At 36.2% G+C, this 27,146-nt stretch overlaps 1 protein-coding gene across 1 annotated transcript; it reads right to left on the bottom strand.

The window, feature by feature from the left end:
- Nucleotides 1-134: 134 nt before the first annotated feature.
- Nucleotides 135-27,132, bottom strand: LOC143897894 (uncharacterized). Its single transcript, XM_077406857.1, has 4 exons — nucleotides 25,612-27,132; nucleotides 11,226-11,386; nucleotides 767-944; nucleotides 135-214 (listed from the first exon to the last, which is right to left on the bottom strand). The coding sequence occupies exons 1-4, from the start codon at nucleotides 25,703-25,705 to the stop codon at nucleotides 150-152; spliced, it is 498 nt and encodes a 165-aa protein (XP_077262983.1). The 5' UTR covers nucleotides 25,706-27,132; the 3' UTR covers nucleotides 135-149.
- Between the last annotated feature and the right edge of the window lie 14 nt (nucleotides 27,133-27,146).

The following is a 27,146-nucleotide window of genomic DNA, read 5'->3' as shown; positions in this document are numbered from 1 at the left end:
GAAAGCTCACCCGTTAGGCACTGCGGTGCTTAGTTCCTCGAGCAATGAGTCGACGGTGGGTCGAGAGGCTGACATGCTACTTGGAGAACGAAGCATGGGGCTGGTCGCACCCCCGTTCACTCCTGTCGTGGACGCGCGGCTGTCTATAATCATCGAGCAACTCTGTACGATAAACTGCTCCTGTGAAACTGTCTCTTTGCCCTTTTCCGAAAGGCTTACCAGTACGTAAAGAAAATAAAAAAAAATAGAACGTTATCGAAATTATCACGCTCTCTTATACAATATGTAGATTCGTTTTCCGCAAATTTAAAGTCGATTTCTATTCAGCAACTTTCGTCGATTTATCTTTTTAGTAATCGACTTTATACATTTTTGAAATAAAATTGCGATTTCTAAAATTTGCTCAAATCGTATCGAAAAAAGATTGATTGGAAAACAAGATATCGTTAGTCTTATTCGCGTCTATGAGATTTAGAACGGTATTTATAGTCGGTTCTTACTTCAAGACTGTCTTATGTAATGCCTTAAGATGCTAATACGGTTCTGTGATTGGTTCATAACATCTTAAGATTGTATTTAAGATAGTCTTAAATATAAGATTCGACTATGAATACTGGCCTTAAATCTGTGAAAAAATTTTTATGTCTTACATCGTGTGTGACTTTTTACAGAGAGATTCAGAGAGACATGGATTGCAAGGAGTCGCCAAAAAGTCTTGCTCATTGAAACTGACTATTCGGGACAGGGTTAAGAGTAAATAGTCAACCTCGTTCTTGATAGTGGGCATTATAGCGCGCGTTGCTCAGGTCTTGCAGGAGGGTGTCCAGCTCGGAAAGATTGTTATTGAGGGAAGGCATCTTGCTCCCGGTGCCGGCCTGGGTATAAGACGCGCTTCCAGTTTTACCCATGGTTTCCTCTATCGCCTCGCGGTTCTGATAAGTCGGCTACAACATTCAGAAAAGACCGGAAAGATGAAGCGATTAACGGCTCCAAGCTCGTTCGTATCATAATTGTGTTCATCAAAGACACCGATCTTTTTATTAATTTTACATAATAAAAAAAACTGTCTTGAAAGGATAAATATAACATCTTATTTTTTTTCCATAATAAGTTCACGTGTCTTAAAATATTTATTTTTATTAGTTTATTATTTATCGTTGACTGCGCGATTTCGAGCGCAAAATTTAGCCCTGTGTTAGTTGATAATTCTGCTGTTAATTCCACGCTTGTTGACGAAATTCCAGCCTGATAACGAGTGTTATACCTATATTTGTTTTAATCATAGAATAATAAGAATTAACTAACAATTTAAATTAAGCTCTTAAATATTGAAATGTCGGAAACTGTTAGAAAATTTAATGTCAACAATAAAGAGGATTTTCTTCGGATGAATGGACAGTACGGAGACGATTTGAACGACAGCTGCACGACTTTCTGCATCTACCTAAGATTATACTCTTGGCTTGTTAATCGACAAAAAGCGATGGTCTGCCAAGTTTCTACAAAATGCATTATTATTTAGAACCATGATGTCACTAGAATCATTATGCGGCGCGTGTAGAACGTCGTCGTTCAGAACGACATGCGTTTTTAGTCCCGCAGAATCAATTTTAGATTGCTTTTAGTCGCGAGAGTAAATATCCTAAAAATATGATCGCGTCCCGTCTGCTTAAAAAAGATAAATGTTCGATAATAATATTAAATAAGATTCATTGGGAAACATAAGGATTTTTGGCGTGTCCTATGATTTAAACAACGCGAGTACAATTTATAATATTTATGTAAAATAAACTCATGTCATATGTGCAATAATTTGAGTTTTTTAAATAATATTAATTGAATATATTGTTCTGGATATATATATATATAACATTTGTCCATATCGTCCAACATTAACGTTAAAGATCAGATTTAATAAGTAAGCCAAAGATGTTTCAATTACAAAATTGGCAACTCGCGAGAAGTCGCTCCGACTTGTTTACCGAAATTAAATTTGATGCTTGACGTCAGGCTAATCGATGGCCAAATGAGATCCGCAACTATTCGTAACGATAAATTGGAGCTTACGAGTCTTTGAAGAGGACTCGTAAATATGATGCGTAACGAAAGTAGCGCAATTGAGGTCGGTCTCCAATAATCCTCCCTGCGCATAAAAATAAATCACCAATTACGCCGGTTATTCTCCTCGCTATTTAAACCACAAGACATCAATAGATATTATTGTTAGTTAGCTAAGAAGTTAATTGTTTAATTTATATCTAAAATACATTAAATTTGTCTCTTTATCTTTTTTCATACAGCGTGTTCACCGCAACTGTCGCAAGTATTTACATTTATATTTCAGGATACTTTTTACAACTCTCGTAAGACCGTATCATAATATTGAAATAAACGATTTTCCAGATCTTCGTTTATTGAATAATTTATGATCTTTTAAATAGCACCCAAAAATAATAGACAAATTGTAGTCGAATTTCTGGGAAGCGAACAAGGACGGTGAGATTTATCGCCAAACTCCCGCGCGACTATATTTTTTTTGCAATAAAGCAACATTACGGCGCATCCTGCTGGACGAAAACTAGGTTACACGCTGAGCTGTCGGTCTAAAAATATATTCGCGGTTAGCCAGCAGAAACATGTCAGTAAGACGTATCGGCGCTTAGCGTGGAAATTTCGGCAGCGACATCATTATTAACGCGACGCAGCATCTGCAGGGGATGTCGTGCGATCTTTACATTAATCAGACGCGAGACGTACCTACCAATTTATCGACAAAAAATTTTTTTAAACAAATTTAGTTTATTTTTCATAAGAAAAAAATACAAAAATACTCGCCTTTTTTATGAGTTTTCAATCTGCGATATAGAATAACCAATTTACCAAGAAGAACTAATTTATTGCAAGTTAATTATTTTCGAAATTTTTAACAAATCAATCATTTTCAATAAAAAAATTCTTTCAAAATTTTTCGTTGGCTCCTATCGTGATTAAAACGGTATTTGCGAGGTACTTCGCATACTCCTCTCATCTGAGACACCCCACACCCCACGCGTCCAGCATCTGTGTAGTTCCAATCCGTCGCGGTCACGTGCTCGCGTTGTTACCGCATTCGGCAACGTTTATGCAACGGGCTATAATGGCAGATGCAGATGCATCGAATCGCATTCTGGAATCAAGTACAGGCGCGTGCGAGCTAAATTCGCACGTCAAAGGGAAAGTTGTACAGCCCGAGCGACCTTCGGCAATCCGGCATCCGGCAGGATTTGGCACTCGAACGGTAATTCGGCAAGAAATGGTTATTGCCATTGTCGATTGCCATATAATCCGAGACGTTATTTAGCATCATGTTGTGCAATTAAGCGTTGGTCAATGTTGCGAGAAACAACCTTGAAATAGCGAAGCTCAGAGATACTCAAACCAATAAAAAATTTATTATTACGAACGTTTTTTGCTTTATAACAGATTATCCGCGACAAAGAATTAATAATCAACAGATTTTACGATATTTTTAATTAATTTAGTTAATTAATTATTAACCATCTTAAAAACAAAAAATTTACAACAGATAAAAATAAAATTTTTTGTTATTTATAATTGATAATAATAATAGCTAAAAAAAATTTTTTGCGGTGTAATTTGTAAATAAAAAATTATAATATAACGTACTACATCAAAAACTTCTTGAACGCCTCGCAAAACAAGCTCGTGAAAATTTCGCCTAGTTGGCCGTCGCGAAAATAGGTCTCGGACTGTATCTAAACTGGATCGCGTCACATCCGAGAATGACGACTGCAGTGCAAACTTGATGACAGATCGATGCGGTAACAACACGTTCCGAGAAAAGTAATGTGAATGGCGCGACTTATACAAGCGTGATTTGTAAGGGCCAAAGATTATAACATGGCGTAGCGATATACGCGACGGCCGTAGTCCCCGACCTGACAGATCAGGATACGCCAAAGCTTGTGCGTTAAGCACAGCGGAGGCAACTGTCAACTCAACTGTCCTAACTCGTCAATCATAAAACATAAAACTGTCAAACCTTCAACGCGCGAGTTTCTCTCCTTTTCGAGTCCAGACGAGTTTCATGACGTAAACGGAAACGTGGAAAAAAGATTAATTTAAAAGTACACATTTATCGTAATAATGCACTGCAAAAACATTATGTTATTTTTATGTAGCACAATATTTAAATATAAATTTACAAAAACATAATAATTAAATGTAAGGATAAATATAATCAAAATAAATTCTCAATTATGTTTATATAAATATACAGTGTTGAAAAAAGTGATACCTTTTAGGAGTACTCGTGAAAACAAACCGAAAAGTTTTAATAAGTATTACTCCAAAAACCACTTATATCTACTTGCATTTGATGTATTCTCCGTTCGTTTCACGAGTATGCATTGTATAACGTATTTACACGTGACCACTCATATATTCGTCCTTCATGAGCTTCTAAGGTTGACGAATAATGAACATCGTCGAACTTTTGAAAGATATTCCTCTTCTACATAGACAACAAATGCGGTTCATTCACGAATTGTGCGCATTTCCTCATATAATTGTTAGATAACATTTAAGCAATTGTTTTCAAAAAAGTGGATATAGGACATGGCGGTCCAATTGCATGGTCAGCACTCACCGCACTTAAATCCGTTAGAGTTAGACTTTTATTTATGGTGACATTTGAAGACCATGGTGTACGCCAAATCGGTTGACACATTGGATGAACTGATACAGAAAATTGAAAACTCTTGTCAACAAATACGAAATAAACCTGGAATTTTTTAACGTGTTCGAGGAGAAAGTGTGTCGAATTGTGTATTGAAATGAACGAAGAACATATCAAACATCTGCTGTAGAAAATGCTTTATAACTCGAAAATAAATAGCTTTGAAGTAATGCTTATACTAAGACTTCAAATGACAAGTGTCACGATCGCAGTACGATTACCTGGACTTTAAAGAAGTTCATTGACCTAACGTAGAGTGTTCTCTTTCATTGTTTCTACGCGAATAATGCTAATCAAAACAAAGAAAATGGATAACCAGTTAAAAAGTAACAAATCTTTCATTTTTTAAAATTATTTTAGTCATTTTTCAGTTACTTAATCATTTAATTGCCATTTTTTATGAACATTTTGTAGAATCGAGCACCCGTTACGCATCTACAATTCATCCCGGGCGTTAAAGAAAAAGTATGTATTTTTTTAAGTCCACTCTTCTTCTAATTAAAAATGACAAGACGGTAACAAACTTTCTTTTCGATTAAAAGTAAAGTACTCCGTAAGAAGAGCTAAAAGCAGAACTGCGAATGCTACTATCGCCCGTACGGCTTCCACTGCAAAATGCATCAAAATCGATTCGCTCGTCTGTGTACTCGATTCCAGTTTCACAATAGACACGAGTTTTATCGCTGTGAGGAGAGTGTCAAAGTATGCAAAAGCCAGCAGAAAGATACATATATTTGCGCACTCCTGAATGCATGAATATACATAATTCGCGACTCGATATTGCGGCGGAGCTGTCGGGCTAAAGATGGACATAGGTGGTTTTTTACTTTTATTTATATTGCGAATAAAGCGCAATTCAGCGAGGATTGGCGCGGTCAGCGTACGGCACGTATAATATAGCCTTAGCTAGGCCGCACGTTCGACCGCAAATTTTGCAACCGGAGCGCGACACGAGTCCGAAGATCATGAATAATAAAGACCGCGCTGCCCTAGGCCGAGCGAGAATCGATAAAATCGGCAGGAAACGTAACAGGTGGGGGTCTCCCCGTCGCAGAAAACTCGCGGAAATGCATCGGTCCCGTACAACTTTTATGTGCAGAATATTGTTCGTAATATTGCCATACGACACTTTTATTTGCGTATCATGATATTTCTCGGCCTCAATTCCTTTACTTTGTATTATTTCATTCAACAATCGATAACTTTTAATAATACTTTATTGATACAGGTGATATATCTTCCTTTTAGGCACGATGAAAAGTACACGTCGCGATTTCGAGAAAGAGAGAGAAAAAAGTACCTTGATGCAGTATAATTTAAGCGAGAAAAGAAATGTCTTCATATCCTTAAATATAAAAGTCCTTTGAATGATCTCTAATCTCTGATCAGCTTCTTTAATTATAGAAGCTGATTTCTGAAATTGTTCGTGCAATGTATTAATTTCAAATTCGAATTTTCTTTATTCACTGCTCTATCTCTGGCGGCGAAAAAATTCAATTCAGTTTGTGTGCGTAACCTTCGTATATCCTCAGGCAATTTCATATCCTCGTGTAATTTCTCTCCAATGAAAATAAAGAGTGCGGGAGTAACTCGAGAATCTCTCCCGACTGATACGCGATTCCGCGTCTGCCACGCACGTTTCGACGTTGTTGCCGTAGTGATGCTTCGGACAGTCAATTTTAGACGCGATATTGATTCTAATTTTAGCCCCGCCGTTGCGTCACACTTATTCCCGACCGGGCTTTATGACTCTTTGAAAGTTTCTCTTTTTTCCTCTCAAAACAAGCGACGGTTAACGCGAGAGAGATAACGGAATTTTGTCGCGAGTGGAAACTGCCTCAAGTTTGTTCTCTAGACTTCTTTAGCTATTTTCATGATTGTATTGTAACACGAATGATTCCATGTCTAAACAAATTTAAGCGGTCACGCTTTGAAAATATTTCAGAGCGTCCGCCAATCAAATTATTGGCAATGTTATACCGTTATACGTCTGCAAAATAACAGAAGGTAACGCAGATACGTGATACGTGTAACAGAAAAGCATACTACCTGCAAGTAAATATTATTTGTCTTAAGTATTTCATAAGTTGTATATCCGCAAATCTATAAAGTTATCATAAGGATTACGTTTACAAAACATATTCTGGATCTTAGCAAGTTTAGTACTTCAAAAAATAATATTTAACTCTTTTCTTGGAGTCAGCATGACTCCAAAAATTTTTCAAAGCAGAATCACATTAACTCCAAACTTTGAAACGGGCCTTGTGATGCCATCTACCAAAAATCAACATTAAATAAAGTCATTTTTTACCTTAACTTTTGCGTTTTTTTCAATATGTTAATATTAAATAATTAACAAAATTAATATTGCGGCAAATTTTACAACATTTCAAGAAGGTTCAGTAATTTTTTCAAGTCAAAATAATGAAAACTGTAAATACGGCAGCCGATTAAAAAGTCGCTGGGATTGTTTTGACCCTGGTGTGACAATTATGAAACTATAGATAAATGTGACCACGCGAAAGGTTAATATAAAAATTCAGTTTGCTTACTATACGGAAAAGAACCGTATACATTAATAAAGATATCACATTTTCTTGAAAAAAAGTTTATCCACTATTTGACTCAAATATAAATTTTATTCATCAGAATAATCGCTTATTTCCAAAAAGAGATTATATTCTTTGTTAGTGCTGCAATATTTAGTTTTCAAAAGAAGTAATTCATTGATTTCAAGTATTTTATGTTCTTACCTAAAGAATCATCGTAAACTAGCCGCCTATGAAACTAAAACTTGTTCTCAGATAACATTGTTTCTAGAAAAAAAAAGTTTATTTGAATAGAGAACATGGATTTATTTGAGAGAAGCAAGAATAACTTTCTTTCTTTAAATTAATTCTATGTAATATTCTTGAAAAAAGAATAAAATTCTTCTCTTGAGCACAAGGTTTTCTTAAAACTTGTGAAGAGTATATCTTGAAACTATTATTAAGAAAATATTCTTTGTTTAAGAGAACTATTAAGGCTGATCTACAATGTGCTCTTTGCTTTCTGTTTTCTGCTCTTAACCTTTTCGCAATTTCGTCGCGTAAAACGTGGTTTCTTGTCTCTTCTAAAGTTCGTCAATTTTTATCTTAGGCGACAGAAAACAAAAAACATCGCGTTACGCGACGGAATTGCAAAATACGAGATAGTCGCAAAGAAGTTAAGAGCAAAAAACAGGAAGCAAAGAACACATTGTAGATCAGGCTTTACTTAGAAGAAAAAAGCATAAGTAATTGCTTTCCTTGGCTGTAGAATAATATTTTTCTGTGTGCAGATAAAAAAATTAATAACTTCTATTTAATATTATACGCACTTTGTGTGTGCATTTCGGTAATAATATTCGTGTTAGGAATACTTAAGATATATATAGGCTCTATAATAAAAGATCTAAACATTTCCGCTTAGAAACATCCGCGTTTGAGATCAAAATTCCATGACAGTTCTAACAAGGAGAGGACCAGGTAGTGACGTCACCGATTTAAATAAATTTTTAATATGTTGTAGGGTTAACCCCCCACTAATTAATGGTAAAGTAGCACGATGCAATACTCGAACATTCGCAAGATATTTGCATCGAAAGTTTTCGTTTAAGGGGCTTCCCTAGTGTGACAGGGCCTAAAATAAGTGATTTTTAAAAGGAAAACGACAAAGCCAATTGATGAACAACTTTTCCCACATATTTTACTATATTTCAAGTGCAAAAAATTATAGCGATTATAATTATTAAAATAATTAATTATTTTAATAATTATAATCGCTATAATTTTTTAAATTTTCAATATTTTTTCATGATTCTCTGTTTCAGACGATAGCCACACTCAAGTAGATTAAAAATCCTTTTGCTTTTTTGTTTCAGATAACTACAACGGCTGCAATCGTGGTCACCGTTTTTTCGCGGCGCTCCAAAAAAAATGGCTGGCACGGGCTTAATAACAGATATAAAATTTTGAAAAAATTTGATGCACTTGAAATATAGTAGTATATGTGGGAAAAGTTGTTCATCAATTAACTTTGTCGTTTTCCTTTTAAAAATCATTCATTTTAGGCCCTGTCACACTAGGAAAACCCCTTAAACGAAAACTTTCGATGCAAAATATCTTGCGAATGCTCGAGTATTGCATCGTGCTACTTTACCATTAATTAGTGGGGGGTTAACCCTACAACATATTAAAAATTTATTTAAATCGGTGACGTCACTACCTGGTCCTCTCCTAGTAAGCTGGATCTGCTTAATCGTGAATGTCTGTATTAATGGTGGCCCTGAAAGAACCAGCTGCGGGCGATCGAAAGACATTGACGAGACCACGTTGTATCTTGCCAAAACATCGTATCGACAGTTATTAACCGTCAGAGAAGAGGTTTATTTACGGATTCCTCCTGTGTCACGCTTTCACGTCCGTGACGACGGATTACTCTATTTCGGGACTTGTAAACTGGAATCGCAAAACGGTCTTAGTGCCAAAGAGTTAATTTTGTATCCGAAAGGTATCCGTCACGTACATAATGGAGCACATTGAAATTACGACCCTTATATATAGCGTCGAAAGAGAAAAACCGTGATAAATGACATAGATACAACGAATGCGTTTGACGTTTAACATTTTAGTATGGAGAGATGAGAAGAGAGAGATAGGGTTTATATATAATAAATATTGAGAATCTTTATTGCCGTCAATCCTGTCGAAAATAGTTTTCTTTACCTTCTAAGATCGCGCGTGTATATCCTTTCATATTTATGTCAAACGCCTCTGGCACCAACATCGTTCTGCGTTGGCAGTTTATACTTTGTGGAAATCGCGAGCATTCAGAATATAGTCGGGATCGCGCCATCAAACCGCTTGGCTCCATCTGGCGAACCACGTCCACGACTTCAGCAACGTTTCTTCAGCAACGAGCTTCTCTAGCTCATCGATCTTGATGTCGTCTTATCATCGGAAACGTTCTCGTGAATCGTGATATCGGCAAAACGGAGGCCTACTCTTCTAAAATTCTCTTCGCAAATCTAGCCCATAAGAAAACACACGGAAGCTTTCCCGATTTGGTGAGTTTTTAATATGTTGTATTCTAGATCAAAATAAGAGATACTCTCATCACTTAATATTTTTTTCCGAAACATAACTTTATTATATGTGGTTGAATTCATAATAAAATAACCTTTAATATGGTACTAAACATTTTTTAAATTTTGAAAAAAATTTTAAGTGGTAGAGGTAGGTACTTTAAAAAAGAAAAAATATATCAAAAATTTCTCTTCATTATTTTAAAATACTCTTAAAACCATACAAATTTTATATTAAAACAATTTTTTTTATCTTTTTTATAGTTTCGACGAAAAGAGAAAACCGATAAAAGAGACATTTTACTCCCTAAATATGCAAACTGGGCACGTGAAAAAAAAAGTATTCCTTGTTTTGATCTAAAATACAACGTATTAAAAGCTCATAAAAATCGGAGAAAGACGCTTCCATGAGATTCCTTGTTAGATCTGGTGCTGAAGATACAGACTTGATTACTATGATTTCATAAGATCAACTCGGACATAACTGCTCAGATAGCAAGGAGAATTGAAAAAGAATTCTTTTTAAATTCCCGATTTATGAAATAAATTATTTTTCCGTATCATTTCTAAAAAAAACTCTTAAAAGTGTAAAAGAAATTTATTTCTATATCATCAATTCTGAATCCTTCTTCGGATACAAAAGACATTCTTTTTCTACCCCATAAGAATTCGCAATAAATTCGAAATTATGTTTTGTTAAATACTATTCCAATGGAGCTTTATCTGAATGCTATTTTGTATCTGAAGAAGAATAAGAAAGAATCCTTCATGATTTATCCAAAAAGGATTTATCAAAAATCTTCTAATCCAGTTTCTGTATCAGAAAAGAACATAAAATGTACTAGTGCATTTTGCTATTTCTGCATGATATCTCGGAGATATCACAAAAAATATTAGTATCTCACAGGCTCGCCTTAGCTGCGTTCGGGGTGCGCGTTATTAGCGCTATTCTATCTTTATCGCTCATCAGGTGTAAAACAAGGATAGAATAAGCAAATAGCGCTAATAGCGCGCTCCCCGAATCCAGCCCTTGTATCCTAGCGCGTGAAGATTTTTGCTTACAAGAAGGTATACTGGCGTATGATATGTAGCCGCGTCGCGGCAGCGCACGTTATTAGCGCTCGCAGTTTTTTGAAATATCAAAAAGGAATTATTTTTCAATTCATTTCGAACAAATTACGCAAATTCATAAAAAATTTGAAAAGTGATAAATCCTTTTTGAGTTCTTTTGATCATAACGATTATCTGTGCTATTTGGACACGCAGAGTCTGAGAGTTTTCAATGTGAATCTGGAATTAGGCAAACGCGCACGCAAGAGGCGCGTCCTCCAACTCCTTCTAGATCTATTAATGCTCTAATTGTAATCGCAAGGCTCGACATACCGATTGTGGCGGCAGTGGCGATGTTCGATTGTCGTAGGATCTATAGCCGGTGGTCGTGTGGATGCGCGCGCCATTCAGCGATCCGTAACCGGGCGTCGCGTTACCTCCGACGTGATTTCCTTCCGACGATACAGTATTCTGCAGATCTGCCAGAAGCGCATCTGGAAATATACAATAGGTCGATGGATTAGTTTCACGTGCAATTTAAATTGCAGACGGACCAAACCAATCTTTAAAGGAAGTTTAAATCTATCTCGTAAAAAATCAACTCGTGTGATTTCTCATATAATCTCATCCCTAAATTTGTCAAGGCATTTCCGCTATTTCGGGCTTTTGCCCGCGATAGTTAATTCTTATTTTTGTAGAGACAAATAGGCGGAAACTACGTTCCCGCCGTACAATTAATTCCTTCACTTGTCGCAATCAATATATGTATAAAAAATAAATGAAAATGGTTTAATTAATATCCATTTCTATTAATACAGATTAACTTTAATCTCGGTTTAACTTACTTTTTGTCTTCTTCTGGTTCTAACAACTAGAAAAAAATAAAAAGTAAGTTAAACCGAGATTAAAGTTTATCTGCATTGAGATGGAAATGGATATAAGATGGACATTCACGATTAAATGAGATCTAAATTAGAATCGTAAAAATTTTTAGTGAAAATATTTCTAAATTGAAATGTTTAGATTTATTATTTAAAGAGCTCTTATCTTTATTTTCTGTTTATTACTCCATAAATTAATAACGGTTGAAGATTTCATTATTACATAATACCAACTTCTTAACTATATTGCAGCAATATATTCTTATTCAGACCACAGAATAATAAACAAGAAATTAAATATAATGGATAAACTTCCGAAAACCTCCCACACCCGAATTTGATAAAATTTTACAGGTATGTAGTATCCACTAAAACTAAACATAGTCAAAACCCACAGTGTTAAGATCCGCAAATGCTTAGTTTCCAAGAAAAAAATTTAATTTTTTGATCAAATTAACGTTTTTCATGTTCTTGTAATAAAAAAAAATTATATCTCACTCTATGAATTGAAAATAACATTAAAAAAAAGATAACCAATTGTTGTGTGGATGTATGAAAAAGTGCATGCGTGCATGGATGCAGTAAGTATTAGGTTCCGCCCCGTGCGGGGGCTCGACTACCATTAAACTAGACACATAGTGTGCCTTGCAAAGTACATGGGTGAACTTTCCACGCGTGGAAAGTTGTAAACCCATGTGGCACCCCTGCAGTGGGCGATATGGAGTGAACCTCGTTTCGCGTGGAAAGTTGTAATGAGTCTATCACATACTAAACCATAATTTTATAAAAATTAGAAAATAATTAAATAAAAAAAAATGCTTAGTTTTAATTTTTAATAGATTTATTATGTCTTCAACCAGAATATACTTCTTTATTTCTCTGAAATTAATTTTGAAAAGGATCTAAATTGTGTTTCACTACATACAACTTTATTTAAACATTTTATGCCTTTATCTTTTTCATCAGTAAAAATCCATTTAAGGGCATTCATTTGGAGGCCATTTGAAACATTTCCATCAAATAATACGTAAATTGGGCGTAGGAGGTTTTCGGAAGTTTATCCAATATAATCGTTCTTTTATTTCGATTATAAATACTTGGCTTTTGATAGTTGACAGATTGTATTTCTCAATTTGATATAATATATTTATAATATAATTTTGTGTGTTAAGCAGAATAATAAAGATAATAATTATTATTCTGTTATTATTAATTATTGTTGCAAGACACAAAATTATATTCTACGAATTGATATCGCATTATTGGGTCAATCGGGCATCGGGCTCACTTATTTAATTTCGAGTTGCTATAGGTAGGTATGTAAAAAAAGAAATGTCACGACATTGTTTCACGATGACGCCATGCCTACTTCATCGCCGTCCTTGGCAGGCGCGTGATTGCTATGGCGCGCTTAATTTATTTAACTTAAAATCTCAGAAAAGACACTGTCAATTTGCCTGCACGTGCTAAATGCTACATGACATCATATACTTCACGCAAATACGAGATTCACGTAAACGACAAATACGGGTGAGAACAATGCTAAACGCAAATTGCGTTCCTAGCAGATGTATGATGAAATTAAATTTTATTTATGTTTAATTACGTATTTGATGTTGAATACACGGAGAAAAATACGAAAGATTTGGTGCCGTGAAAAGGGAGGAGGTAAGTATAAACATTTTACCATCATATTCGCGTGAGAAATCCGTTATGACACAAGTCGAAAGAGGCCACGTGAATCCCTATTGTTGCAAATTCACGTTCTTTTCCGATCTACGTTTATAGCGGATTTCTCGTGCGCGGTATCGACGGTAAAAGATTTGCTTCTCGTCCAAACTTTCTCTGTTCACAAGAGAGAGAATTCCTTAAAAGTCTCTAGAAACTTGGGAACTTCTTTCAGAAACCGCTGACTCGTTTGCCCCGCCGAGGCTATATCAGCTTGTCGTTCAAGCCTAAACTTAACTATTCAAAGAAATATGATGTGTTTAGTTTACCAAGAGTAACGAGGTTGCTGGTAGCTCTCTCGCGATTGTACACCTGGTACAGGTTCTCTTCTTCGGGTACACGCGTCGTCTCCATCGCGAGATCGCGAGAGAGGTCCGACGCACTAAGTATTTCAGGAACGTTGAACCCCGCGAGCGGGCGCGAGTTTCGGGCCGACCTCGGCGAGTAGGAGAGAAAGCGCGAAACCGAAGGGACAAATCCGCGAGTGAAAAAAAATCACAAAACTGAGGGTTCCGGCGTGACTTTTTTCACAAATTAACGGCTTAGTTGGCGATTCTTCCACGGTTCTTCGCCTATTGCGTAATCAAATAAGTATGTAAAAAAAAGTTAAAGATGTAAGAGATAAATAATTATTAAAAACTTTTGCGTGGGAGATTTCACAAAGTAACGAAAAATTGGAATTAAGAAAGAATGTATGTGTAACTCTGAGACGTTATACCGAGAAATGAAGCAGCGAATTAGTTCACCGAAGCGAAATATGAGAAAAACAAAGCGAGCCGAGATACCGTGACGCTCTATCGCGTGAAAAACTGACGCTGATAAGAAAAGCAAAGTGTTTATCGAGCTTTAATCAAATTTATCGCGAATTGCAGCGCCTATCGCGACAATTGTGTATACATTCTGGGATTACTATTGTTGTTATTGTCACCATTTCGTCGCGCGTCGTCGTCTACGCTTCGGAATACGGAGAGTTACAGAAATACGGGATAAATCCAAGAAACGTCGATCGAGTGCCAGGATCGAATCGTAATTATCGCACAAAAAAATTCTCGAGAACGATAAAGTCAAAGTGCGGCTTTATATTGTTGTTTGCTTCTTTTCCCGTTCACCTTACAGTAACTTGCACTCTCGCCTTCACTCGCGAGAAGTTCCAGATGATTTCACGACGAATTTTTCCACGCACTCCTGAGAGACAACACGTGTTTAACGAGGCGGGTGTACGCATGCGAGTGACGCGGTGTGCACGGGAACGTCGACGGAACTGATTGTCATTGAAGTGCGCAGGAAGGCGATACCGCGAACTGGAGGAAGGAACGAGACTGGAGAGGAGGAAGGACATTAAACAGGCATTAAGACGGTAGTGGGGCATTCCCGTACGTTGGACGGAAGCTGCGGTGTTCAGAAGAAACGGACGGCTTAGGCGGCTGGGTGTTCCGCGACGTCTGCTTACGAGGAAACCGATTATACCGCATACAAACACGCCGTAGCTTCGAGGAAACGTTCGGCTGTTCTAGGAGAGAAGGGGTCCTAGGGGAGAAGATATAAGGTGTCTTACTTTGCTCTTTTAGAGGAATTTAAGAACTTCTCAGTTCTCTGCATTTTAAATACTTATTTTAAATGTACTTTTAGGTAGCAATGGGATTAATATCCTATAAGTAATTTCGAATCTGTTGGTGTAGTTTAAAACTCTCTATGATTACTTCAAAAAATAGAAGCAGTACTTTCAAATATATCACCGTTGGAAAATTTTTGTAATTTTTTAAAAAAGGTCCTTGTTAAAATTTTCGTGTAAAATAATCAACACATATATACATGTGTAGATTTAACATATGCTTGCTATGTTAATTAAACTTAACAAATTAAAAATGTAAAATTATTAAAATAATTTTAAAAATATTTTAAAGTCACACAATTTGAACGTATTTATTAAATGTGTTAAAATTTGCAGAAAAAGAATGTCGATTTTACTCTATAACAGAAGTGCAGGGAATAAAAATTAACAGAAAAATAGTGTTGATTTTATCTTACAATCTTAACTTCAACATAAAAGTTATGTTAATTGTACACACAATTAATAAATTACGATCAGAATTACATTTCCTTTCTGTTGAAATATTTTAACATAGTGTCAGTATTACCATTTAACACATCCATTTTATGTTAAATTAACACAAAAATTTGAGTGGCCGTTTGGGACATGTGATTTATGTTATATTTAACACAAACTTTCTAACAGTGTAGGCTTGAACCTGCACGAGATGGATTCAAACTCTTTAAGTGTAGCTCGAAAAACAAGAATATTATTTCCAAGTGGACTGAAATCTGGATCAAATGTATTCGAATCTTTTATGAGTATTTTACTAGAAATTTTACGTTTCTTCGAATCAAAACGTTTGTATATATAAAGCGACAATTATTTTAATATATTATTTTTAATAATTACAAATATTAGATATTATTATAAAAATATTAGATCAATCGTTGAAATTAAATATAATAAAAATGTAATTAAAAATATAAAATAAAAGTTACTTAAAATCTTTACACTATATTTTTTAAACTAACAACTTCTTTCTTATAAAGTTCGAGTGTACTATATATACTTTTAAAAAATTCGATTCTTTACGATATAGAAACTACTTATAAACACATTTCGAATCCTGCAGATACTCAATTTAAAATTCGAAATTAATTAATCGGGATCGGGATTACTTCACAAGATAGGGGAGACAATATTGTACCTTGAGCATAGTGTTTGTTGGAACATTCAGCTGTATCCAACTGCTATCACTATCTATCTAATTATGAGTGAACTACATTGAAGAAAGATGTAAACAAAGCTTGATAACCACATTTCCATTTAAATAGTCTTGGCTTGTTGAAAAATTGAAACTCGTTGTTTTAGCTTAAGCAAAATTGGATTTCTTGCTTCAGGGAATTTTTTTTATTTTTGTGTATCTGAGCTAGTAAATTATCTTATTGAATAACTCCTATTAATGGTGAGTAATAATGCGCATTATATTGTAATTTCAGCTTAACCTCAAAAAGCTATATTAATTTTTTATTGATTACACACCCTCTTGTACCTACCATGGAACAAAAGTGCATCCTGTAAGAAAGGTAAAGAAAGACAGGTAAGGAAAGATAAAGAAAGGTTCAGCCCATGTAGAGGCTCAGTTAAAATTTTTTAAATAATTTTTGAAAAAAGTTTATATTAATTTAAAATCTGTACACTTATTTTTTAAATAAATGTAACATTTTCTTACTATCATGTTTAAATTGAATTGGCCTCCCCTTCTTTCAAATCCTCAAGTTTCTTGAAAATTGACTTGAAAATATCAATATTTCAAGGTATGTTTCAAGGTACAAGAGGGTGTGTTCCAAGATATAGGTACATGAACATGTTGTACCTTGGAACAAATTTTGAATAAAAAAAAAAATACTTGCTCGAAGGTATTTTTTCCATTGCTTTTAAATTATGTATGTTGTTGTTTCATTGTACACAAAGCCCTATTCTCATATTTTTGTAAAAAATTAATTTTATCTCCTAAAATATTAATAACAAAATATTGTTCCAAGGTACAACAGTCTCTCCTACAATGTATAAAATATTATTTCTTAATGAATATTATTCCAACCATATAGAAAATAAAACTTGATTATTGGATTTGACTTAGATTTTTAAGTGCATATTGAATCTGATCCCATCTCTACTTCTTGATGAAATTCTTCAACTTGGATCTTAATCAGAAATCTAGTTTTTAAATATCTAAATTTATAATTTTAGAGTGAAGAAAGTTGGGGAAACTTCGACGATCCAGGTTCGATTATTTAAAAACGAGTTTGGGTCGATGTACAGTACGTCTTGTTTCGAGTCTTGTTTCTCTGTAGACGAGTTTTTATAAACCTTTATTTTTAGTAATCAACCGTATAAAAAAGGTGCATAAAGCCGTAACAAGATGTGTGTGTGTGTGTGTGTGTGTGTGTGTGTGTGTGTGTGTGTGTGTTCGTGTTAAGTTATTTAATAAATAAAATTTACATACGTTTCGCCCAATATCTGGTCGTCCTCAGTGTAGAAAATAACAAATTACAGAAAACTAACACATTACAAGTGTAACGAACGCATGGCACGCAATCTTTCTAACGTTTGTGTCGCAATTCTAATTGTAAGTCGTAAAGTGTAACAAAACGCATGATACGCAATCTATCTACATTAGTATCGCATTCTAATTCATAAGTTGTCTAATTCTTTATTTTTAGATTAATTTAAAAAGTGACTTTTCTTTGTCCATTAAAAAAAATTTTTTTTAACTAAAATAATTAGTAATTAATATTGCAAGTGTGAGAATATTAATTCAAATTAGAGAAAATTCGAAGGCGAATGGTCTTTCCGAATAGCTATTGGGTGAACTGGTTACTTAAAGCATTTTGGTGCTATAGCGAACAATCATGCAGTATTCTGTGATGTACCTAAATATATCGTAAATGGCAGAAGAAGACTACACACGTTTCAACATAAAATATTACAATACACTTGTAGTTTCGCGTTTTATAAACGCACGTATTAAATATCTTATCATTAAAAACAACGTCAGAGTAAATATTCAGGTGAACGAGTGTTACACAAGTGTCGCGACACTAAATTCTCGAGAGATCTCGATAAGATCGATAATGCTCGAACATATTTCAAATACGTAAAATTTTCAAAAATACTTCCGGATTTATTTAGATAAGATCGGCTCGCCCGTTCAGATGCATCCGCGCGTACTTCCGTGCGTGCGTTGCACGCGCGATGCGTTAGCGTTTTTGCGTTACGCTAACGCAATCTTTTTTTGCGTCCGCGAGAGCGGATTGGGTAATCGTTTGAATGGGACTTTAGCGCTGGCACTGAGCCTGCCGAGCTTATCGAGGTCTATTTTGCACGACTGATTCATACCGCGAGCCGGACATCAATATCGCGCGTTCCGCGAGTGCGTAACACGCGCGTGCGTGCATCTTGCGTAAATTATGAAGACGAGGACAGAGAACTCGCGACGTTAACTATATCATTAACGGTTATCTTCCCTCTTACTGCCGCAACATGAATTCCCATCAATCTGAATTACTCGCGAGCCTAATCGCGGCCAGATGCGTGGCATTAATGCGAAACTTAAATTGACCGAACGAAGAAGAGGCCAATTTATTTATTTTAAGAGACCAACTTGAAATTATACATTAAGGTATGTAAACGTAAAGAAAAGATCATACAAGTTGCTAGCTTCTAAAATGTCATTTTCTGGAAAATATAAGGTAATTAGAAATTAATTATGATATTGTGAAAGATAAGTCTAATTTTTATTAGTCATAAAAAATTTCTGTTATTTAAAAATGAAAATAAATCAGAAGAAGAGGTGATGCATCTTACATCAAGAGAACAATTGGTGAGACAAGGCACATTTAGCCGATAAAGAGACGTATGCCGTACGCACTGTCAGAATTATAGGGTTTAATTATAAGCGATTTCTCAGTACTTACTAACGTATTGCTCCCACCGCGCGTGACGTCGAATCGTCGCCAGGCGAATCGGTGAAATCGGCGAGACAGGTCTCATCATATCCGCCATTTTTACACGTTTTCAACAACGCACTCGGCACTTTCTCTACGCGAGGAACAACGGTAAAACGCAAGATGTTACAAGTTGGCCGAGAGATCATTATTGCGAAGATAAATTTATAAAAGCGAAGGTCAAGTTATTTTTTAAGCTTCATTGTTTCTCTTATACCTACTTACATATGACATGTTAACGAATTTATAAAAAAAATATATATATGTATATAGAAATTGCAATCAAAATGTAAATCTTTTTCACTCTTGAATCAATTCCTGTAATACACTGTTAAATTCGTAGTGTCAAATCATATTCAAATTGAGTCATTTTTAATCACATTCCTATATAAATCGCCACTGCTCCTATTCAATATGTCGTTAATTTAACTAAAACAATGTTAATTAAACTAAAACAATGGAGTTAAAATAAACACTATTTTGTGTTAAAATAATAAATTTTTACACACATGCATGGTTGTCAAAAATAGCAAAATGTTATTTAACTTATTTAGGGTGTTTTTGCAATACTGTCTTTCAGATACGGTAACCATATCTCAATTGTTCAGATAGTGAATGTGTCTGAACAATTCAGATACGGTTACCATATCTGAAAGAGAGTATTGCAAAAACTCCCTATTGATTTAAATTTCATCCTTTAACATTTAACAGTGTAATATCACATATATTAAACAGTTTCTTATAAGAATAGCTTCTCGCAGTAGTGATATCTAAGTCATCCCGCATTCTTATCGATGCCAATTGGATTTTAAAATATGATTTTGCCAACGAGAGGGGGAAGCGACGAGAAATACGCAACGGGCAGCAGAAGTGACAGATGGCGGCTCGGGGATATAAACAAACAAAAAAACTGTTACGTTAAAAATATCCGTTGTTCATCGTTATCGGCAACGATAACCGTTCCCGTCCGGATTCTCTGTAAAACACCCGCGAACTAAATCCACCACGGCGCGCGTTTATGTTGTGCTCTAACTTGTACGCGGGGTAAAAATAAACCTCAAATTAGAGCAGAACTAGCTAGACTCATCGTTCTCTAACTGGATACTTTAATCCTATTCCATCAGTAACGCAGTCGCGAATCTCATTTTCGCGGATCGCGTGACGCGGGATTCATTCTCGGATCGATCATGACGCACATCGGAAATGTTGCGCGTCTCGAAAAAGGTGTGGACATCCGATCTAAAAGATTACCATCTACGAACACACGACGACGACCTTCTTAACAACTCGAAAAAAATTAGTCTAGATTTAATTGTTTCGACTTCAGAATTGATCCATCGGATTCGTGAAGAAATAAAAAGAACCGTGGCCGTACGTTGCACACTTCGACTACACCTGCGAATAACGCAGCCGCGGAACAAAATATAACAACGACGCTGATAGAATAAAGGCCTTCACACAATGAAAAATATAAGGAACAAGGAGCAGATATTAGCGATTAGGACTAAAGAATCAAGAATAAAGTTGGATGCACGATGAAAAATACAAGCAACAGAAACATGGAATAACACAAGCAATAGATTTTTAACCTGTCGGAAGCCGTGTATTAATAGTCCATGCACCAGCTTTATTCCTAATTTCTTATTTCTAATCACTAATATATCTGTTCCTTCTTATATTTTTCATTGTGCGGGGGCCTTAATTTGTGTCCTAAATGGACGAGATTATCGTCGCGAGATCAAAAAATCACAGCCGGAGACGAACGGAATCGACGAAAATCGACGAACGTCCGGCTCTATTAAACTCTGTTTATCAACGACGATCACGTCGACGACCCGTACTACTAAAACTGGACACGTGGAGCGATACGGGCACGTGCGTAAATACGTCGTCAGGATGATTCGCGGAGACGGCAAGATGATCGATCGGGTCCGGATGTCTGGCAGGACCAGTAGGTACTGGCACCACGTGCTGTTGCGACTGCCGCGCTTACGAAACCTCTGTTACGTGAGATCTCCCTCCCTTCCGCGCCACTCTTCCGCCGATGCGATTTTAACCCTAGAACACACAGAGTATGAATCCCAGACCCAAACAAAACTTCGCTTGCTCGCTGAACTTTTATTTTCGATATTTTGTTTTAAGTTCATAACATCATGATAAAATAACACTTTTCGGTATTAAAACTTATTCAGGCATATTTCTAAATCTCAAAGCTTTAAAATTAAAAAAAAAAACAAGACCAAAAATATTGATCTGAACCAGAGTTATAGCCTGTCAAAGTTAGAGGGGTCCCCCAGACCCATGGTGTGTGTTTGCAGGATGCTCAGAAAACTGTGTATTCTAGGGTTAACATAGAGCATCGAATGGGCGAATCAGGAGCAAAAAATTATCGAAAAGTTCCGATCAAACAAACATTGGGGTGGCGATCGATAACAAAATATTATATTTTGAGCACTGCAACTCCTAAACCACTGCAACACACCCGGCGCATATGCGAGCACTGCGATTAACTCGGAATTGACTAAAGCGTTTATTTTATGTTTGACAATATTTCATACTCGCAAAAAATGCAGTAACTGCGTAATAACTCAACTCGAAAAAAATCCGAAAGTTTCTTTCGTTTTTCTTCTGGTGACTATCGATAAGTAACCCGCGTTTCTCGCGAAAGATATTAATTGCAAAATAATTGCGAACAACACGGACGTGGCCCCTTTTCCCTCGAACGGAATATTTTTTTCACCGGTTACTCGGTCAATCGATCGATTGGTATCTAAACCGGCCCGAGTGTGCGCGATTCGTTTATCGCGCCTTCTTACATATTTGCGTCGCGAGCGAGCGTAGGAGGTAGAAACCACGCGAAGCTGACCTCATATGGAGGTGCGGATCCCCCCAAGGAACGATCGAGGAAGAAGAGATACCTACGCATCGGCGTTCACCTTGAATTCGTACGGCAATCGTACGACCAATCGTCAAAGAACACACCGACCATGTCGTGCGGCAATCCCGAGAACGTCGCATGCTCAATCGTACGCGGGTGTAACCGGATCGCCGATCGATCGAGAGAACCGCCGACGGATAGACGTCTATTAAGCTGACACAGCCAATTCAGCACAATCGATTAAAATTTATACAGAAATTTAGTGCTCTTTTGTTGCTAATTTGTTGCTCAATTCCCCATTTTGTTGCTCCAGCCGTTTCGGAGAAAATAGTGGCTGTGCTATAACTTATGTTTAAAGTTAGCACAGCCATTCAAAAAATTGTGTTAAATAAAAAAAAAGACATATTCTTTTAGTGCTTTTTTGTTGCTAATTTGTTGCTCTATTCCCAATTTTGTAATTTCATTTTTAAACCCTGGAAACTACCCCCAAAGCTATTTCTCCTTAAAAAAATACTCTAAAATTGCAAATTAGTCAGATATTTAATTCATTATGTTCAAGATTAGTTAATTTTATTGCCAACCATTTGCATTAATACCGATTTTGTTGCTCCACCCTTAATGCTTAAAAACCACCCTTAGCTTATATCCTACACAAGCACAACCCATTTAAATTGTAAATTAAACAAATTTCCAATTTGATTATGCATCCCTGATTTTGTTGCTCGCTATTTTTAACAAATTTGATTTTGTTGCTCCACCCTTAATGCTTGAAAACCACTCTTAGCTTATCCTACGTCCTACACCAGCACAACGAATTTAAATTGTAAATTAAACAGATTTTTAAATTAATTATGCATCTCTGATTTTGTTGCTCGTTATTTTTAACAAATTCGATTTTGTTGCTGCACCCTTAATGCTTAAAAACCACCCTTAGTTTATCCTACACCAGCACAACGCACTTAAATTGTAAATTAAACAGATTTCCAAATTAATTATGCATCCCTGATTTTGTTGCTTACTATTTTTAACAAATTCGATTTTGTTGCTCCACCCTTAATGCTTAAAAACCACCCTTAGCTTATCCTACAGCAGCACAACGTCTTAAAATTGTAAATTAAACAGATTTCCGAATTGATTATGCATCCCTGATTTTGTTGCTCGCTATTTTTAACAAATTCAATTTTGTTGCTGCACCCTTAATGCTTAAAAACCACCCTTAGCTTATCCTACACCAGCACAACGCATTTAAATTGTAAATTAAACAGATTTCCAAATTGATTATGCATCCCTGATTTTGTTGCTCGTTATTTTTAACAAATTCGATTTTGTTGCTCCACCCTTAATGCATAAAAACCACCCTTAGAGCTTATTCTACACCAGCCAATGCTTTAAAATTGTAAATTAAACAAATTTCTAAATTGATTATGCATCCCTGATTTTGTTGCTCGCTATTTTCAACAAATTTGATTTTGTTGCTCCACCCTTAATGCTTAAAAACCACCTTTAGCTTATCCTACACGAGCACAACGCCTTAAAATTGTAAATTAAACAGATTCCAGGGATGCATAATCAATTTGGAAATCTGTTTAATTTACAATTTAAATGCGTTGTGCTGGTGTAGGATAAGCTAAGGGTGGTTTTTAAGCATTAAGGGTGGAGCAACAAAATCAAATGTTAAAAATAGCGAGCAACAAAATCAGGGATGCATAATTAATTTAGAAATCTGTTTAATTTACAATTTAAATGCGTTGTGCTGGTGTAGGATAAGCTAAGGGTGGTTTTTAAGCATTAAGGGTAGAGCAACAAAATCGAATTTGTTAAAAATAGCGAGCAACAAAATCAGGGATGCATAATCAATTCGGAAATCTGTTTAATTTACAATTTTAAAACGTGCTGGTGTAGGATAAGCTAAAGGTGGTTTTTAAGCATTAAGGGTAGAGCAACAAAATCGAATTTGTTAAAAATAGCAAGCAACAAAATCAGGGATGCATAATTAATTTAAAAATCTGTTTAATTTACAATTTAAATGCGTTGTGCTGGTGTAGGATAAGCTAAGGGTAGTTTTTAAGCATTAAGAGTGGAGCAACAAAATCGAATTTGTTAAAAATAGCGAGCAACAAAATCAGGGATGCATAATCAATTTGGAAATATGTTTAATTTACAATTTAAATAGGTTGTGCTTGTGTAGGATATAAACTAAGGGTGGTTTTTAAGCATTAAGGGTGGAGCAACAAAATCGGAATTAATGCAAATGGTTGGCAATAAAATCAGTAAAACGTAATTAACTAATCTTAAACATAATTAATTAAATATCTGACTAATTTGCAATTTTAGAGTATTTTTTTAAGGAGAAATAGCTTTGAGGGTAGTTTCCAGGGTTTAAAAATAAAATTACAAATTCGGGAATAAAGCAACAAATTAGCAACAAAAAAGCACTAAAAGAATATGACCTTTTTTTTATTTAACACAATTTTTTGAATGGCTGTGCTAACTTTAAACATAAGTTAGCACAGCCACTATTTTCTCCGAAACGGCTGGAGCAACAAAATTGGGAATTGAGCAACAAATTAGCAACAAAAAGCACAAAATTTCTGTATAAATTTTAATCGATTGTGCTGAATTGGCTGTGTCAGCTTAATAGACGTGACGGATAGTCTGATGGATGTCTAATTAATTGCATCATGTCTGAGATAAGCAGCAAACGTAATCTATCCGTAAATGTAGATAATAATTCCTTTCGGACATGTTCTCGCAAGGATTTAGAAATTAGTTCCGTTCCTTTACGTCGTTATTCGTATCCGCGTGTCTCAGTCACTAAACTTTTTTATTCATAACTTTTTAATAAACAACGAGTAACGGCTAAAACCTTCTGAAGGTTATTCAGGAGAGTGCGCTTTACAATATATGTGAAGGAGAAGATCATTGAGGGAGGGTTCGTAAGGGTAAATATTTACCCTAAAGAACATCTCAAAGTTGATTTAAATCACGGTATTTTAAGGACGGTAAATTTTTTATCCCGAGTTCGCTTTTTAAGCAGCGTGCCATGGTCTTTTAAGGATCGATAACGTAGGATAATTCATTTATTTAAATAAAATAGCGCTAGAAAATTGAACAATTCCGAACATAACAGAGCTCCGTCTGCCTTCGACGGAGCAACCTTGATGACTGACTCCAAAACCATTCAATCGCTTTCAATAATCGCTCTATTGTAAACACGAGTATCATTCATTGAAATAATCTCTCATTATAACGGCTGATTAAACCGCTAATGACCGAAACGAATTCGAATTATATTTACAATAGCGAATATAAAACGTAAAGCCTAAGATCCCAGACAAGAGACAACACGCATGTCCCAAATCGAGACATATAACATCTTAAAGACGTCATTAAGACGACTTATGTCAGTTATGTCCCGATTTGGGACATTCTGTTATCTGAGATGTAAATCGATGCGACTAAAATATTTCTTTTGTAAATCTTCCAATCTAACAATAAATGCTGACGTTATAACTAATAATAGAATCTTTTATATCTAATTAATTGAGCAATGAGAGACGCTTCGCGAGTCAATACAATGAGAATTAGCAATACTGTATAATTAAAGCATCAATTCATTCTCAGGAAGGATCGAGCATTCACGTTGTTGTCATTCTTGCGGGGCGAACGTCCCGTTTGAGAAACTTACATCCAGGTGGCGAGCCCTTCTTCATGGTGATCCTATAGGGCTGATAAGTGTCACCCGGCTCCACCTTGCCGTACATCGTCCGATCCATCGCCATCCTCGCTCTATAAGTACTTAAGTACGTGCGCACGCACACACTCGCGTAGGAGGAATTGGATGCGCGTGCGTACGCGTGCACATGTTCACTCACGTGGCAATCGTCGAGTAAACGGTGACATAAGCCTCCCTCCCGTCACCCCGGGGAGCTAATTACGGTACTCGTTGTTGCGTGACGGCGAATTGACGCTAATTTAACGGGTTAGCGCGATAGGAAGACTAGCTTTCCCAAACGTACAAGTTACAAGTTAACAACGAGGCACTTTATCTTTTATTGAGATTCTTACTCGCGTATAAAATAAAAAAACTTGCGACATGGTAAGAAAAAGAGATGTGAAAAAATGGAAAAAAAAATCTGTAATAGGTAACAATGAATACGGTTCAAGTCGTATTTCTTCCTCCTACAGTGATCAATCGCGGAGATGATATTTCGCAAGAATAAACGTTTGTTTTCCTATCAGTCTTTGCAACTACGGGGAGGGCAACGAACTCTAGAATATTTAGAAGTAAGAGCGTAAGGAAGAAATAAAGCGTCCCGAAGCACTGTGTTGAGCGAAATGATTTACTCGACGGTTCAGCGGAAGAGCTTGGTCCTTAACTGTATTAGTAAGGTTCAAGTGGACCACAAGGCTAATTTTAACACCGCGTAAATTTCACTCGGGCCACCTCACGGAGTTCTCTTCGGGGAAATCAATAGATTGTGATAACGCACGTCAGCAACCCTCGATTTATTCGATAACTGTTGCTATATGCAGATTTCAGTAAAATAGAAGGTGACTTTAAAGTCTCTCACACTTCACCATCAGGTTGAGCGATAACTATGGCTTTTCTTTCAAGACTTATAGGAAATGTACTTTCCCATTAATCAATGAAATTGAACGACGTTCGAGACTAGAAGTCAATCGGAAAGAGAATCGTTTCCACGGATGGGGAGTTTCAAAGGGGAACACCTGACTGTGTAACGCGCGTCCGCTATCGTGATCATACGATTCCACGCGAACGAAATTTGCACCGAGGCATCTCCGTGACGGATTATTTGTTGAAATGGAATCAGACGACTCGATGTAATTTCCCTCCGGAACGCGAATCTCAGAGTAACGAGGCAGACACGCGGACGCGCGGTGGAGAACGCGACGGGAAATTTGTTGCGACTGCACGAGCAACACGCCGGACGCACGACTCTTTGGTGACGGTGCCGCCGGCTTGGTGAACGCCGGCGAATAAGAGCAAGACGAGACGCCACGCGCGGGTATATTTCCGGCACTCACCCGCGCCCAGTGTCACAGAGAGAGCTCTCTTTCGGTCTCTTTGGTCCTGGCCGCTGTCTCCGCTTTCATAGAAAAGGAAACGTCGGAGGGAGGAGAGGGATACAGAAAATCGCCGCGAGAAAGATGGGTAGAACAAGAGAGAAAGAGAAGACAGAGATGACCAAGAAAGGGCAG

The sequence above is a fragment of the Temnothorax americanus genome, unplaced genomic scaffold, assembly GCF_048541705.1.
Source record: "Temnothorax americanus isolate GAGA-0224 unplaced genomic scaffold, ASM4854170v1 Scaffold21, whole genome shotgun sequence".
Classification (NCBI taxonomy): domain Eukaryota; kingdom Metazoa; phylum Arthropoda; class Insecta; order Hymenoptera; family Formicidae; genus Temnothorax; species Temnothorax americanus.
Note: the sequence above shows the minus strand (reverse complement) of the source record. Positions and strands in the feature narration are given on the sequence as shown.

Excerpts from the sequence above, each read along its gene's own strand:
- LOC143897894 (XM_077406857.1), bottom strand. The coding sequence starts at position 25,705 with ATGGCGATGGATCGGACGATGTACGGCAAGGTGGAGCCGGGTGACACT. Across the intron at positions 11,387-25,611 it reads GAAGGGCTCGCCACCTGGAT|ATGCGCTTCTGGCAGATCTG; the intron begins GTAAGTTTCTCA and ends GTATATTTCCAG. Across the intron at positions 215-766 it reads TGCCCACTATCAAGAACGAG|CCTTTCGGAAAAGGGCAAAG; the intron begins GTTGACTATTTA and ends CGTACTGGTAAG.